Here is a 17,164-nt window from a genome sequence, read left to right as displayed (position 1 = left end):
AGTGTCACATCAGTTGCCATACCTTCTTGCAGCAAAATATGTGGACTGTTGCCTTCTTGCTAACACGTGAAGGGACAGTCCTGGGAACTATAGTCTGGATCTGCATGAAGTGCTGGCAGGGGGCAGGAATAATTTCTCTTCCAGCTCACAAGAATTGCTGACTCAGCAAACACCCCCCCCCCCCCCCCCCCCCCCCATCGCTGCTCTACCAGAGCAAACCCCGGCACCCCCGCGTCCTTCCCCTGGGTTCCTGCCATCCCTGTTTGTGTCTGGGCAACGGAGAGCTCAGACTGTGTGGAGAATCAGCTCTGTGTGGAGTTTTACCTCTGCCCCAGGCACGTATCACCCGCCGAGGCTGATGTGCCAATCCTGTGCAATGGAAACCTAGTCCTGCCTCTGCCACTTGCTCCTGCCAGGCTGAGCCTGGTGCTCAGCAGTTCATGCCCCAGGGGACTCTGTTCAAATACACTCCTTGGCACGGACAAAAGCTGAACAAGCTCTCTCCAACAGCTCTGTTTTTCCCACTCCCTCCTAAGCACAGCTGTGCTCGCCAGCAGCTCGAGCCCATTAAGAATGGAAAGGCTGGTGTTCCACCCCATTGCGGCTAAAAACCTTCCTCCACCCAAACAACTTCCTGGGTCTTCCTTCCTTCCTTCTCTGCAACACAGCACTGCAGAGACACACAACACTTTCTTTTTCTTGCATTTAGATCTTAGTGCCTTTTGAGGTGGAGGGTTATAGAGTGAAGAGGCTAGGCAAAGAAAAACATTGTTTTACTCTTGCGTTCCTTTTCTTGTCCTTCTTTTGCTTGCAAATCGCTCCCTTTATCACTACAGAAGAAGGTAGCATCGCCCTTTCCCCCAAATCATCCAGGATTTCCTTCACAAGCAAGGCATGTGTACTTCACTCCTTCTGTGGAGGAGTGCCAAGGGGAGGAGAGGAAAAGAGGGTAATATGGAAGAGGTTTCAAGATTGCTGACTTTCAGCTAATTTATGTACATGAACAATTCAGCTGCTTCAGGGTGTAAATTCAAATAATTTTGAACCACCACTAGAGTGACCATTAACAAAGCACGAAAAAATATTTTTGTCTACCTATATGGAGCAAACTCCGGCCAAAATTACAGCCCAGCCCAGGGAGCAGTCTCCACTGAGCAGTAACATGCATCAAAGATGCTCAGACAACAGTGACCCAGGCTGAAGCATCACACAATGCAACACAACTCTGGGCAGTCAGACTGCTGTCTTCCTAATTCTGGTTCTGAGTTAAACCACAGCAAACAGGAGACCTCTGCCCTGCACTCTGCTGTGTGAGGACTGCAGGACCCTGTCTATACTGGCTGCAGCTCTAGCACAGAGCTGAGGTGAGGACTGTGGCTCTCTGATATGAATGCAGCAGTTGGGTGGCAGCCTATAGCCTCTCATCTCCCCCCTCCACGAAATCTGCCCTGCCTTCAGTTTTTTCCCTCTTTTACCAAGGGTTCACCCTCTCCTTTTCTTCCTCTCACAGCCCCTCAGCCTTTTTCTCCTTTTTAGGGTCCATCTCTTGTTCTCAACATCTTCTTTTCCAACTTTCCCCCTGCCAATGCTGCACATGAACCCAGCATGGTCTGTTTTCAAGGCATACTTTCTTCCATCAATACCAGTTTCCACTTGTGGCTGGAACCTCAAGTCTTGCTCACCCCAGGGCCATATGGGGTGAAAAGTTAATCGCTGAATCTAAAGAGATATATTGTGAGTAAGGAAAGATGTCAAGGAACACCACTTCCAATATCAGAGCTTTTTTTTTTCTGCAACATTCAGCAAAAAAATCCTTCAAAATGCACCAGGCAAGGGATTTCCCCAGAGTATGTGAAAATCCTCTTTAGGAAGAAGCCAATGTGGGGTGACTTGCCAACTGAAATGTTCTGATGACTTGGTAGCATGAGCTAAATACAGACTTGATTGCACACTATCACCAGACGTAATTCTGAGATGCAATTAATGTGCCCTTTTTAAGGTCCCCTAAAATCAAGCAATAAGACACAGGAGAGGCAAGGTTAAACAATTGGTGGTGTTTGGTCAAAGGTTGGACTCGATGATATCAGTTCTTTCCCAACCTTAAGGTTTTATGATTCTATCACTTGTTCCTCCTGCCTTTATGATAACTCTATATAAAATACATGTACAGAAACAGAGGGAAGAGCAAGCAAGAGCTTACATAGGGCTGTGTGATGGTGTAAAACCATACAGCCTTGCAGAGTCTCCAGTGAAATCATGGGGAACGTTACACAGATGGACTGGGAGCAGGAAAAACTGGACAGCCACTGGGCTGAAGAAGAGCTGAGGAGAGCAGAGCAGGGGGTAAACTGGGAGTGTCTTGGTTCAGCAGTCAGGCCTGCAATGAAATCCTGCAGAAGGCTACACACACTGCAGAGCTCTGCAGCTTGGTACATGTCATACAATGCATCTCTGGCATAGTAGAGCTGCTCTTATGGAACTGTTGTGTTGTGGAACAGCAGTGGGAGCAGGGATCACCACGTGTTGGCACAGACAGTGTCACCACTCTGACAGGCTGGGAACACATATTGGGGATTACATGGCAGGAGGCACCACAAAAGACACTGGGAAGAACTAGCTGGCATGTCCATGCAGGATCAGTGCCACTCTCTTTTCTGCAGGAAGTGGAGAGGGGAATGCAAGTGATACTCTGACATTTTGCCAGTAAGCCAATAGTGAATTGGGCAAATAAAATTCCCTACACTGGACTTAGGAGTGGACACAGTTGAGTAATGGAGTCCAGCTTGACTTCCAGCTGAGCCAGGCATACTGAAGCATGAACAGAAAGGTCCCACGGCATACAGGCAAGCTAATCTTCCTCCAGCTGCTTGTCCTGCATGACGTCTGTGAGCAATGTGCCTGCATTCAAAGCAGTGTGCAAAGCTTGTGTGTGGACGTGCATCATGCAGCACTTTTGCTGGAAGACTGCTGGGGAAAGGACACAGAATGGTTGTGTAGCACCTGGTTGTAAACTGGGACTGGGAGAGATGGGAGGAATATTAAATGTCTCTGCAAACACCAGTTACCATGGCTCATGCAGTGCTTGGGCCAGTGATGCTGGTAGAAGAAGGACTGCTCTAGAATTTGGATAAATTGGCAGAAGAACAAAAAGTTTGCTGGGAAATGAAGCATGAAATACTGCAACCTGACTGCTAGGGTGCAGTATGGAAGGAAGAGGAAGCAGGTGACAAAGAAGACAAGTGAAGAAGAGGGGACCATGGGATTACTTTTGACTAGACAAGACAGTTTTCACAGAACCCAAACCCCCTTCAGGGCAAAAGTATCGCAGATAGTAAAATATACCAATAAACCAATAAAGAGTTTACATGCTGGCCTGGGATTCTCAAATTTGTACAGAAAGCTGTAAAAACACCTAGTCTCAAGTTAGCCACAGGTCAGTGTGACCTTCCTCCTACATCAGGGCTGTTGCTTAGGTTACCTTTTTGGCTGCCATGAGCCCCATTCCACCAAAGATATGCTATTCCCAATTCCCTGTGTAAATTTTCCACTGGAAAGTCATGAATATTAGTGATTTGCATTATACCCACTCCTCCCCAGTTTTCGGTTCCTATAGGAAACCCACCCACTGAGTTAGGGACATAAAGATCTGCAGAACATTTATAGTCCTGGTGTAAGTCCCCTCAGATGTTCCATATGTCCAGTAGCATCTGTTACAGCTCAAAATAGGTTTTTGCAGTATCCAGGCTTTGAAAACATTGTCTCAGTCTTCATAGTGTTCCCAGTGCTTTGCCTGCCTCACCAGAACAGATCTCAAGTACTAGGAGGGGGAACATTCCGAGACTCTTGGATAGATTTTTGATACATGACATTAAGAGGGAATACCTCAGAATAACAAAGTATCTCACTGTGGGAAAGAAGATCTTCGTTTCTTCTCCATGGAGAAATCAATGCAAAGTTAAGCATCTGGGGAAATATTTGCCAAAAGCTGGGAAGAATCACTGAGATTTTGTAGCAGAAAATTCAGCCTGAGAAGGGCAGTTGAGCTCTGCCAAGCTTGGCACAAATATCAGAGGCGGGGAAGGGCCCTGCTAGATGTCATCATCCAACCACAGGGGTGAAATGTAGAGCAAGGGGAAAGGGACGTTTTCCACTTAATTTACAATCTCCATGTGGATGGCTGGGCTGTACCACACACAGGACAGAGAAAAGCAACACACAGGACAGAGAAAACCATCCCAGTCTCAAGAGGAAACAGAGAGATTCCCACTGACCCCAGTGGCAAAAAAGAAACACAGTGCTTAAGATGCACCAAAAAATATCCTGGAAGGACACACAAGAGCCAGCTCCCTGCATCTATTGCAAAAAAGTCTGAAACAATACGTCAATTTTCCTAATAACTAAATTTTTCTGGAGAAACAGAGCAGGCAGAGCACTCATCTGGCCACATAATCACAGAATTAGCCTTTCTGTATACTGAAGGGTCACTTGTTTCAGACGCCTGTGCACTTTGTATACTCAGCACTTGCTGCAATGCCAGCCCCAAGTCCTTGAAGGGTTGTCAGTCTGGATGCAAGCAGGGAAATTGCAGGCTGTCACCCACTTGCTAGTCAGACTGTATGTGTGAGTGGGGAGGACAGAGGAAGAAATAAACTGGACAGTGAAACTCTAGCTGCCCAGGAGGTGAGCAGAAACAGAGCTTACATGCATGCAAGCCAAGGCCAAGAAGCAGCCAAAAGAGGTAAGGGGAAATGCAAAAAATAAACACACAGCAATAGGGAAGAGTCCAGTCCTTACAATCAAACCTGTGACAATAAGCATCCACTGAATTCCCTAGAAAGCACAACCTCATCATCCATAGATGTCCACAGGTACCTGCTGCTGCAAGCCCAAGAGAAGAAACTGTCTCATTAACTTTGAAGTTATCAATAGGCAGAAGAGATGCAGGCTTTTGGGTTTGTTTTTGTTTTGTTTTGTTTTTGTGGGAGATTTCTGTAGGGTCTTTTGTTTAGTTTTGGGCATTTTTTGTAAAGGAAAAAATACCAGAGAGAACAAATTCTTGAACATTATCCAGAATACCTGGTGTGCTTCCATCTTTTAGACACAGAAAAAAAAGGTCTTGGGGGGAAAATAGGTGACAGTGTGAGCTATTCCTCTCTAGGTCTCAGTTCTGCTAAGTTTTTAGGGGAAGGTTACATGGTAAGAATGAAAATATCCATGCAGTCCATTTTCCACTATGTAAGCTGACATCCAGTGTTTTAAGAACACAGCTGTAACTGACTTTTTGTGGACTTTAAGGCAAAAAAGCAAATGGACAAGGACGAAATGCAGGAAGATGGTGCAGAGACCCAAGAGAAAGGCATACCATTGTCCTTCCTGGGTCAAAGAGCTTGTTGAGGGTAAGAGGTGTGGCTCTGCTCACAGAGAGAAGGAAATATCTCATTTGAATCTCACTGCAGACAAAGTGATTCCATAAAAACAGAATTCCTGAAACAGATTCACCCAAGCAACCCTCATGTAAGTTCCACTCAGCAGAAAGACCTTGAAACGTGTTTATTTACATTGCTTAAATCCCAGAATCTTTTCTTTTTCACAAGGGGGATTTTTGACCATCGGGTTACAAGGCTGGCTAAGTACACACCATAGTTAGAGTCCAAGTATAAGAAGAAATACAAATCAAGTCTCTAGCCTAAGTGGCAACCTGAATGCCATATTTGCTCCTTGAACAGCCATCTCCTTCCACGAAGTTTTGCACTCAAAATGGCCATAATGTGCATGGGTGGCACAGAGGCAGAGAGCAGGATTATGAGGCACAATTACACAAGTATGACCATCCCATGAATGAACATGAGTGAATGTTTTTAGTCAGGAGCTTGGCTTAACTCAAGTAATTCCCCATGCTGGCAGCAGGACTCTCTGCCATCCATCTGGTACGGTGAAATGGTCACGGAATGATAGAATGACTGAGGTTGGAAGTGACCTTGGGAGAACATTTGTTCCACCCTATCTGCTCAAGCAAGGTCACCTAGAGCTGGTTGCCCAGAACTGCTGTCATCTTCATCCTCCTAAGGAGCAGCAGGGTAAGAAGAAAGTGCCAAAGCACCCTGTGCGCATAATTGTTATCCAATGCCTTCATCTCAAGATACTTAACCAGGAATGCTAAACCCATCTTTCCCAAATCCTGTTTCAAGGCAAACTACGTGCACAGCTTGGAAACAATGCAGCTTACTACACTGTTTTCCCCTTTCCCTCAGAAATAATATTTTCAGGCTGTGCCCGCATGTACCATTCCACCCAGGCCCCGTCGTACACTGCAACGTCTGGCTTGCCACAGAGGTAGGCCCCCAGAGCCACGTGGCAGGCCGTGACCCCAGAGCCACACGTGGCTACCACTGGCTTTAAGAGGTCCACCTTCTTCTCCTGGAATAGAGCACGGATCTGCTCAGGGGTCTTCTCTAAGCCAGACTCTGTGAGGAAATCAGTGAAGGGGATGCTCGTCGACCCAGGGACGTGACCAGGCTCAATTCCTAGAGGAAAAAACAATACAGATAGAAATTAACCTCTGTTGTCTGGGACAAGTCTACTGCAAAGCCTCTTCTGTTTCACTGAGAGGACTATTTATTGCTTAGCATATTTTGTTAAAACAAGTACATTTACTTTTGCTACACTTTGCTTTATTAGATTACTGATTACTCAGGAAGGATGGCTCTATGTGTAATCTTCATGTTACCACATGGGCACAACCCTGTCAAGTTCCATTCTTTCCCCTAGCTCCCTCCACATCTTTCTCCCCATCAGAGTAACCCACTTTGATGAAGCACCTCCACAGGCCATTCTGAGGGGAAGAATAGCACCGGTACTTGAAGAGACCAACAAGAATCTTTGGGGTGTACTGAAAGCTATGTTCTTCACGCCAGACCCTCATGAGGAAAAAAAGATACCTGGCTTCTCCACTGCTGAATTTTCAAAGAGTAGCACTTGCTAGTCAAAAGGAAAGGAGGACACACCACCTGAAGTCCCATCTCATAAAAGACAGCCATTATTTCCCAGCATTAGCTCTACAGGAGTCAAAGTAATGGGCACCTTAAATTAAGCCCCTCTTTATAATGCCACTGTCTCAGAAGGCACATTACCATCTCGGGGCTCTGGCTCTACTCCCCGGAACCGTCCTGCAGCACGGGCATCCACTAGCTGGAAGCGATGGGAATCCAAGTTATCTAAGACATCCTCATATGTTTTCACCAGGGACTTGTCCAAGGAGGCATGGAACTCAGATGGAGCTACCTGGGTTTTCCCAGAGGTAAGTGCATTCCCCTCTCGCTGCCAGTTCTTCAGGCCACCATCCAGAAGGGAGACAGCTTCGTGTCCAAAGACCCGGAACATCCACCATACCCGGGGTGCTGAGAAGAGACCTTGGTCGCTGCCATCATACACCACAACGTGGGAATCATTCCTCACACCCAGCTTCCCCACATACTCGGCAAAGTCATTAGCCTTGGGCAGCATGTGATCGTAAGGCGAGGTTCGGTCACTGCACTGGTCAATGTCGAAGAAAACCGCACCAGGGATGTGGCGCTCCTCAAACTCCCGCTTTGGATCACGCTTCATCTTTGGTAAATACCAGGATGCATCCACGATTCTCAAGGCCAGGCCAGCTTGCTGGGACTTGATGGCTTCTGAAAGCCATTTTGCAGACACCAGAGCTCGGTAGAGGAGTTGTTGCGACATCGCTCCCGAGTCCTGACTGAGATTAGCCGATTTCTGGATTATGCCTGAGTCCACCTGACTGCAGAGGGTAGAGAGTCACAAATTAGAGAACAGCCTTTCAAAAGGCAACTGGACGAAGATATATTTTGGTACCCGCGGCCGCACTGAGGTGCCGGCTAAGCCTACAATGAGAGGCTTGAAATGCTCCAGGCCCTGAAAGTATTTTCCCAGCGCTCATCCCAAATAACGCCGCGAGCGGGACAGCCACGGCAGTCCTGCCCTGTGCCCGACCCTCCGTCCCCATCCAGGGACCCCAGCCAGCACTGACAGCAGCCAGAGCGGAGCGGGGCAGCCCCAAGGCCCGAGTGCCGGGCGGTGAGGCACGGCCCCCACGCCCCTGCCCGCCCCGGAGCACACCTGCAGCGGGGACCCCTCCGCCCGCCCGCTGCGAGCCCCTCGGACCCGGCGGGACCGCGATTGCCGCCGCTTCGCCCCGTACCTCCGTGCTGGGCCCCGGTGCCCGCCAACCACGGCCGCCGCCGGAGGGCGGGAGCGCTCCCAGCGGGCCGGTCCCGGCCGTGCGGCCGCCTCCGTGCCGCCCCTCGGGCCGCGCCTCCCGCCGCCATTTCGCGTGTGTCGGGCTCCGTGCGCGAGGGCAGCGAATCCCGGCGGCCGCGGCCCCGCCGGTCCCCCGAGATGGCGCGGCAGGGCCTGAGCCGGGCCCTGGTCACGGCCTCCTGGCTGGCGGAGGCGGTGCGGGCCGGGCGGGTGGGTGCAGGCCTGCGGGTGCTGGATGCCTCCTGGTACCCCCCCAAGGAGCGAAACGCCCGGCAGGAGTTCAAGGAGAGGCACATCCCCGGGGCGTCGTTCTTCGACATCGAGGAGTGCCGGGACAAGTCCTCCCCCTACGACTTCATGTTGCCCAGCGAGTCCCAGTTCGCCGACTACGTGGGCGGGCTGGGGGTCAGCAATGACACCCACGTGGTGGTGTACGACGGGGACGAGGTGGGCACCTTCTACGCCCCCCGCGCCTGGTGGATGTTCCGGGCCTTTGGGCACAAGGAGGTCTCCGTGCTGAATGGTGGCTTCAAGAACTGGGTGAAGGAGGGGCACCCCGTCACAGCAGAGGTCACCCAGCCCACCCCGGCTGTCTTTAAGGCCAGGCTGAACAGGGCCCTGGTGAAGACTTTTGAGGAGATGGTACAGAACGTGTCGTCCCTAAAGTTCCAGGTGGTGGATTCCCGCCCCGAGGGCCGGTTTCGGGGGACAGAGCTGGACCAAGGTAATGGAGGTGGGACTGGCACCTGCCCCAGAACGGGATGAATGTCGATACTAGACTGGGAGTAACAGCTCCTGGCAGCCATCAAAGAGATTTTCCTAATGCACAGGCATGCCTCAGCCCGACTCACTGATTACCTTAAGGGATCCACAGTTGCAAGTTCAGACCCCAGTGCCATCACCGAATGCTTTTGTTGCAGTTGGCTATAAAGCTGCAGGAGGAAATAGCAGAAAAGGGCTGCAGTCATTTGGTTCCAGGATCTCCCATCCCACACCCTGCAGAAGTTTATCAAAATGCAAACATGGGAGGTGAGCGCTCCCAGGGTTTTGTTCAGGGTCCTATCTAAAACCAGCAGATGCATACAAACTATCAGTATTCATACAGGCACCTCTCACCATAATGAGTGCGCTAGCAAAAGCCAAGGTTTTAGGTAATACAGTAACCCAAGGGACATTCTCCTTATCACTCTGACTCCCAGCAAACAGAGAATTTGCTTGAGCTGATCTTTGTTCTTTTGCTTATGTAAGAAAAGTCCAAAGCTTTCAGCAAATGTATGGGATGTCAGCCTCTCTCTTTTAGGTGCCCCAAATTACAGGAACAAAAACCAATTTTGTTACCTCAGTGAAACACTGGACACACAACCAGTAGGGGTGGGAGAAGTCCTTTGCAGTGGGGATAGCAGGTACAGCAGTGTGCCTGGAATGAAATTGAAGCTGGTTAAAGGAGGCCCTTGCTGTGTAACTTAAGCCTTGATATATCCCAGAATAACCTCCCCTCTGAAAGGGTGTACAGGAAACTTTCCTGACTGACCATTCAGGAGGCACTCTGGAAGTATCACTCTCACCACCAGAGATTGTAACTACTGGGACCAAAGCCCCTTCTCAGCAGGCAGCTCCACTGAACTGACGGGTGCCCCACTTGACTTTCTACACCCCCCGCACACACACTTTGACCAGGTTTTCTTACCGTCTTGAGTCTGGGTTTTCCTTAGCAGAGCCTCAGAAGTACAAAGAAAACACTGAACTTTTATGCTTATCCAGTCTGTGAGTGACAAAGTCCTAGCTCTTCCTGCTGAGTCCTCAGCTCCTGCTGTGTCTCAGCATCCAGTCACCTGGCTGTGCCACAGGTCCTGTGCCCTCTGTTGTGCAAAGGGTCAGTGCCAGTTCCTGGCCTCTTGCCTGGGGCTCTCACCACCCAGAGCCCAACCTGTGCCTGACACTGCAGCTGCACGCCGAGCTGCCTGCACTGAATGTGCTCCTCGAGGAGGGAATCACAGAAATGGTTGGAAGAGAAAGAGTTTCTAGAAGAAAGCACAGGAAAGCTCAGCAGCAGCTGTTGGGTCTGAGCAGAGCCCACAGTACCAGAACGTGCAGTGGGTTTCTGTGGTCCCCAGGCTGTGCTGCCCTACTGCCCTACAGGTTGTTGCCATTCTGTCCTGGCTGTTCACATATGTACATGCTGCTGTACAGCCAGTTAGTGTAACAATATGTTCTGAAGTACATTCCTGTATCCAAACTTCAGGAAGCGTTTGGCTGTAAATGGCTCTGTACATGTGGGTGGCCCAGGTGTCTATGGGGAGTTCCCCCAACACATTTGACCTGCACAAAAACAATGTGGAAGGTGGGAGAGATATTTGGAGTGATGGAGGAGACTGTGGCAGGGGAAAAGGAAAGTTAGGCTTATCACTCATTCTATTTCTTCTCCTACCACAGCCCATCAAAGTGAAGGTTGAATTTTAACCTCAAGATGTGACTAAAATGGTCCTTGCTGGAAGCTGGTAGATTTTGCATTCTTTCCCAAGGTGAGAGTTGTCACCAGATGACGAATACTGGAGCCCCAACAGCATCTTCAAAACAGATTTTTCCTTTGAAATGAGTCAGCATGGAACAGCTTATTTGTGGTGGTCTAGTTTTGCTTCCCACAGCAGATACAGCAAGATAAGCGCTGCAGCTGCTCATTCCACAGGAGCTTGACAGCTCTCCGAACCAAGCTAGCCACTAGCAGCACATCAGCCAGCAGTGGGTAAAAGACAGTACTTACACCTAAAAGAGCAATTTGAAATCAATGCTGATTAATTGCAGGGGTCATCCAATCAGGGAAGATGCAATTTAGAGAAGACTAATGGTCTTCGGGTTAAGGAACTTGCTGCCTTCTCAGGTGATTTCAGTTTAATTATTGCTTCAGTTCTCCACTTCCTAATTAAGTCAATTAATCTCTCCTGTTCTGTGAACTTCATCTCTAGAAGAGGCTAATTGCAGCTGACTCTTTTGCCTCTTTAGTTTTTCAGTTCTTTGTGGTAAGAATTAATTGTCCCTGTTTTATTTTTATCCTTGCTGGGACTTAGACCTCTGTACTGGTTAAGATAAGCCATAATATAGGACTATTTTTTATTTGCTGGGAGAGGTTCACCGAAGTTGCCAGAGTGGAGAAGAATGGACATCTCTATAGGCCAGGTCTCATAAGTCTTAAATGTGGGTTTTGCTTTTGGCTGTTCATGCAGAATGTGCAGCATAAACCTGACAGATGTGCAGCTCTGACCTGTGCACTGAGTAGTTTGAGGTGTCCCTGCACAGTGCTGTGTTTCTGCAGGAACTAGCTGTCCAAGGCTGATGATAAAAATAATTACATGATGGTTGCCAGTGCTGACCCTCTCTGACTGTCGGGCACTAAAAACTGATGAACCAGAATTATAGTCAACCAAATGCGTACAGGAAAATTGTGTATTTCTGAATTCTTTTGCAGACATCCGAGAAAAGAGGGGAAAGTTGCCAGGCAAGACCTCTATAATCTAAAAAAAGAGAGCAAACACAAAATCATTTAATGAACTTACAGGTATTTTTCTTCTCATTCTCAGCCCCGGAGTAGCCCTTGTCTCTTTTCTGCATATGGAACCCTTCAGATTTTGCCCATTTTCCCAGCTCTCCATCCTGCCTGCCCCAAACATAAAGCTTTTGCTCATCTTGAATGTTGAGTGGGAATGAGAATGAAATCTACATTTTTCTTCCCCCTCTCCTCCGAGAGGATTCTGCAGCTGGGAGTGGACTGGATTTGCTTTGGTCATGTAATAAGACTTGGGGCACAGCAATGGAGAGTGAGAGACTTTATCAAAGTCTTTTTCAACCCACAGGGACCTACAAGGACTTTCAGGGAGCTGGCCAGGACCAAGCCTAAAGTGTTCCTTACAATGTGTTCACGGTAGGTTAGACGAAATCAGTAATTGCCCCTTCTAAGACATACCATTTGAATGGAAGAGAGAGATAAACAAGGAGGCAACAGAGGAGGCATTTGGAAAAGAACTATCTGCAGCCAGCACACTCCAAAGCCACAGGGAGTTAAATATGGGCAGAGCAAATCTTTTATCTTTTTGACATTAAGAAATTCCATCTGGAGCTTTCATCGCAAAGGGAAGGCTAGAGAGGAGGGGCTGTGGTCTTAGATAAATAGCCAACAATAAAAACAGTATGTAAGCAGAGAATCTAACAGATGTGGGAAAGGGGAATAAGCAGTGAAGAAGATAACGTAGCTTATAAATTGTGGGGAGGGATTGCCAGACATCAAGCTGGGTGAGACTTGGCAAAAGGAATTAAATAACAAAAATCTCTGGAACAGAGTGAACAAAAGAGAACAAGGAGACAAAGAATAAATAGAGCTGCTGTGCAGTTAGCAGAGGTTCCAGGTGGAAGATTGTTTGTGTGTGGTCACAGCATTATATGAGCCCTGAGCCTGTGATACCATATTTTCTTCTCTCCTAGAATAATTCTTCAGAGCAAGGAGGGGGCTAACCAAAAGGTGTCCCCATCCTCATATCAGTGAGGCTGATGATCTTGATCCCAAATATGTGTCAAAAATCAGTCACGTGACATTGCAATTTCATGAGGCAATAATTTGATACACTTAGTCAAAGTATGGCTCTGTGGGACAGAAACAATTGTGAACTTCATATTTAGAACAGGGGGTACAGCACAGCATAGGCAGGTGCTCTTCTTTTAATATGGATAGACTGTGAGGCTTTCAAAAAACTCTTTAAGGAAAAAATACTTTGAATGTGAAGGCAAAATTGAGTAAAATATGTTGATAGACTTGCACTGCGGCCAAGGGCTTTATTTCCTTGCCAACAGAATTGGTTGGCCAGATAAGAGAAATGGGAACATGCATGTCTGGAAGTTGTGTTTGATCTTTTCTTCCAGTCATTGGAAGCATCTACAAGGTAGAGTTGGGTCATTTGGACTTCATTAATGCTTTGGGCATAGCATTAGAGGGGCATTTACTAGCTCAATATGAGGAGAGGGCAAATAGCGGAAGTATTGTTAGATTTTAAAAAATTACTAAAAAGGAGATAAGTGAGATAAGAACAGCTTGTACTGAAAGATCTGTGGGGTGCGAAGTTGCCAGCATGGTCCCCTTGTTAAGCTTCTGTGTTTTGTTTCATATTTTCCTGACTCGAGGCATTGGAAATAGGGAGTTGTTACTGAAATGTGCTGCTGGCACAGCCATGGGATGGTCTCAATGATCACATGGGGAGTATTATGTGAGGTGCCACCTGCAGATGTACAAGTGGCAAGAAATGTAACACTACAGAGAGCAAACTTAAATGCTTAGTAGCCCAAAACACTGACCTGCTTGTGTTACTCCTACAAACTGATGACCCACATTTGGAAGCAATGGAAGAGGGTAAGACTCAAATGAATTAGTTGGGTGCAGGAACATCACATGTGACTTAGCCTCGGCAACTCCTGTCTACCAGCGGTGATGGTAGAAAATGCCACTTCTTTATACAGAAGCCTGCTGGACACCTAGAGCTGTTTCTAGGGTGGCCAAGACAGTGAAAAGTGTATCTAATGGGCTCTTACTGGCTTTAGGCTAAGGACGTGAGGTTGTTGGGAGTGCTGAGGGCTTGCTATCAGTCTGTTGGAGCAATCGCAAGAAGGGCAGAAAAACTATTTTCGCCATAGGATAGTGTTAGCTCAAGGATAAATAGGGTATGGACTGACTCTGATGGTCTGAGCACTAGAAATTAATGTTCCTCCTCACATGAGCCAGGAGGTGCTTCAGTGAGAAGTTTCATGACAGGAATCCAAACTGTTTCTGAGATGGATGCTTTTTTGAAAGTCAGCTTATAAAATGATTACTGAGGTAGATGGGGGTCCAGCCTCTGTAGTCCTAGGGTTCTTTCCTGGAGTTTCTGATGGTGACTGCATGAATCTGGCATGGAGTATCCTCTGTTTCATATGGGACAGGAGCAGATATATCCATATCCACTCCCCTGTTCAGATTCCTGCTGCATCCAGCCTTGCTTTCCAGTCCTACGTTTCTCTGTTCTTGACCTAGCAGAGAGGGATTATAAAGCTTCCTTAGCCGCTTGAGAGCACTTCTTAGGCAGTCCAAGGGATTGTGGTTGTGCAGTTTCAGCTCTTTCTCTCAACTGAACACCCACATACGTGAATAAATGCAGCTTCTACAGAATTCCTCATCTTTCACCCGTAAAGTGCAAGCACCAGTCTCTGACTCCAACAGACTTGAATCTCTGGAGCAAGAAAGTCTCCCTATAGATCAAAGGCAAAACTGCTCTAAAAGGAGTGTTTTTTTCAGATCTGCTCAGTTCCTACCTGAAGAGTTGTTTAAGGGTGGTGAATTGTCAGTCTCCAATAAGAGAGGGGTACAAACCTATTTTAAGGTGTGTGAAACTATAATGATCATGGTGCATGGGACACCTAGGAAGTGAATCGATGGCCCAGCAAGCTTCTTTGAGCAAGACTTCCCTTCTAGTTCCTTCTCCTCATCTCAGTCCACTCCCCAGTGCCCTAGGATGGCTCACAGACTTGTCTGTATTGGGATGATCACCAGTACTGCAGCAGAGCCTTGCAGAAATCCTTTGCTGAATGGATCCTTTCCCATTTACTGTGTGGGAAAGTGGTAGCCCAACCCAGGCATCTAAGAGGCTCCAGTAAGGAGCCATGCAATCTGAGAACTATACACAAGGTTTTCTCAGTTCTTGCTTCATTTTTTATTTCCTCTCTGTCATACAGATATTTATTGATGAGTGAATTTTGCAGTTCTCTGTACTGAAGTGATGAACAGTTGTCTTCTGGAACTGGAAAAAATGTGGTGAAAGCATCAGTCCAAAACGCTGCCTCTTTTATTTTTGCTTTTCCTTTTTAAATGTTAGTCCCTGCAGAAGTCAGCAGTTTTTCTCCCAACTTCTCTCAGTAATGCTAAACATTTCTGAAGGATGCATGAGGTGACTCCTAGACAACTGTGTCGTATTTTTAATGCACTTGGGGAGGATGAATCAAGAGACAAAGAGGGTCCATCTGGAACAGGAAGAGAACTTGTGAAGCTGACTCAGGGCAGCTTTGATTGTCTTTAGGCTCTGTCTTTGTCCAGCAGAGCAAAAATTCCCTTCAATTCCATGCCAAAGCTGATTTCCCCTTACATCTCACCATGTCATGTTACCACTCTGCATAGTGTTGAAACTGCAGTGTCATTATGTGTGATGTCAATCTCTGTCTAGGTATAGTTTAATCATTTGACTGTAACAAAGTCAAATTATTAAACTGCCCCAATCTCTCCCATCTCCCAAAACCACTTGTCCCAGTGATTTGGGCAAGTGGAAAGCTGCCAGTGAAGCAGATTACTATCCATGTGATTTTTCCCTATTTGTCTCATTAGAAGTTCAAACCTAGCAAGGAGCCGTTCCCTGAAACACATTTTCAATGTAATACATGATGTTTTTTGCTCCAATGAGGCTTGATCCAGAGCCTCTCAAAATGATTTGAAAAGCTTCCATTATTAAGCCTTAAGAGTCTGAATTTCAAGAGTGTGATGCCAACCTTGTCCGTCATATTTTTATATCTGATACTCCCTGAAGACCTTGTTTTGACATGCAGCTTTGAACTTGCCTAAAGCAGTCAGATACACCAGCAGAAAAACAGAACCTGTGCTGATTTCATCCTGGAGTAGATGCGAAGTGATACAAAATTTAAATTCTGACTTCTCTGACCCCATTGTCCCAGGACAGCTGCCTCAGCAGTCATGTAGATGACTTTAAGGTTGCTTTATGATTTCTTATTTATTTTTCTGAAATACGATTTTAAGGTGATGCAGGAATAAACTGTGAACAGATAACCACTCTGACAAATCTCACATACAGGCCACATTTCCTGCTTCTGAAAATTGTTGTTACTATACACTGGTGGCATACCTGGGGAAGGTTAGAAATGCATTGCTTTATTCCTCTTACCACAGATGCCCTTAATGCATTTGTGAAGGTGTTTTCTGTGGAGGTTCTTTGATTCCTGCCATGTCTAGGGCTTCTTCAGATTTCTATATCTCATTGCTTTCAGTGAAAAAATAGTTTGCTAAATATTCTGGAAGTTTTGACTTCAGCATTTGTCCTCTTCTTTTTAGTCCAATATCACTTTGCATCTTCATCATCAGGTGGAATAAATGAGTCTTTTGGGGGGAGTGAGCCTATCTGCAGTGATGTCTCTACTGTCTCTTGTGAGCATCTTTCATCATCTCTGTTAATGTGTCCTTACTCACGTTTCCTTCTGTGCTTCACTCCTGCAGGGTTGGAATCCGGCCACATCCCCGGTGCTGTGAACATACCCTTCCACTCATTCCTATCAGAAACAGGGCACGAGAAGAGTATTGAGGAGATCCAGGAAATATTCCGTGAGAAGAAAGTGGATCTGTCGAAGCCGCTGACGGCCACGTGCCGCAAGGGCGTCACGGCGTGCCAGATTGCCTTGGCAGCCTTCCTGTGCGGCAAGCGCGACGTGGCCGTGTACGATGGCTCCTGGTCCGAGTGGTTCCACCGGGCCCCACCACACTACAAGGTCTCCGAGGTGAAGCGCAGCAAGGCCTAGAGGGAGAGCTGTGTCTGGGACAACGTGCTCCAGCAGCTGTCTCCAGCCCCCAGGGTAAAGCAAAAGGGAGGAGGTGGAAGTAAAGGAAGACAATCGGTTGATTTAGATTTTGCCAATTTTTTTAAAGAATTATTATTAGGTTTCTATTAAGCTTTTGATTTTTGACAATGAATAAAATCTTACACGATGCATCTGTGAATATTTCTAATTCTCCTCTCTTACCTACGACCTGCTTGTGTTGGGTGGGAAAAGCAGCTCTGCAGCATGGAAGAGAATTACACTCTGTGCCTTAAGACCTGCAGAAATTCCAGTG

At 47.2% G+C, this 17,164-nt stretch overlaps 2 protein-coding genes across 4 annotated transcripts; one reads left to right on the top strand and one right to left on the bottom strand.

Moving 5' to 3' along the window:
• Positions 1 to 5,553: 5,553 nt before the first annotated feature.
• On the bottom strand, positions 5,554 to 10,637 carry LOC134043596 (3-mercaptopyruvate sulfurtransferase-like). Of its 2 annotated transcripts, XM_062492139.1 has the most exons (5): positions 9,601 to 10,637; positions 9,121 to 9,194; positions 7,131 to 7,783; positions 6,802 to 6,804; positions 5,554 to 6,524 (listed from the first exon to the last, which is right to left on the bottom strand). In XM_062492139.1, the coding sequence occupies exons 2-5, from the start codon at positions 9,159 to 9,161 to the stop codon at positions 6,226 to 6,228; spliced, it is 996 nt and encodes a 331-aa protein (XP_062348123.1). In that variant the 5' UTR covers positions 9,162 to 9,194; positions 9,601 to 10,637; the 3' UTR covers positions 5,554 to 6,225. The 2 variants fall into 2 exon arrangements, with proteins under 2 accessions (XP_062348123.1, XP_062348121.1); XM_062492137.1 differs by lacking the exons at positions 6,802 to 6,804; positions 9,601 to 10,637 and having other exon boundaries at positions 9,121 to 9,470.
• Positions 8,401 to 17,042, top strand: TST (thiosulfate sulfurtransferase). Of its 2 annotated transcripts, none has more exons than XM_062492141.1 (2): positions 8,401 to 8,986; positions 16,553 to 17,042. In XM_062492141.1, the coding sequence occupies exons 1-2, from the start codon at positions 8,401 to 8,403 to the stop codon at positions 16,849 to 16,851; spliced, it is 885 nt and encodes a 294-aa protein (XP_062348125.1). In that variant the 3' UTR covers positions 16,852 to 17,042. The 2 variants fall into 2 exon arrangements, with proteins under 2 accessions (XP_062348125.1, XP_062348126.1); XM_062492142.1 differs by having other exon boundaries at positions 8,401 to 8,995.
• The last annotated feature ends 122 nt before the right edge of the window (positions 17,043 to 17,164 follow it).

Source organism: Cinclus cinclus, chromosome 4 (genome assembly GCF_963662255.1).
Source record: "Cinclus cinclus chromosome 4, bCinCin1.1, whole genome shotgun sequence".
NCBI lineage: Eukaryota > Metazoa > Chordata > Aves > Passeriformes > Cinclidae > Cinclus > Cinclus cinclus.
The sequence above is the reverse complement of the archived record's forward strand: the minus strand, read 5'-3'. Positions and strand labels throughout refer to the sequence as shown.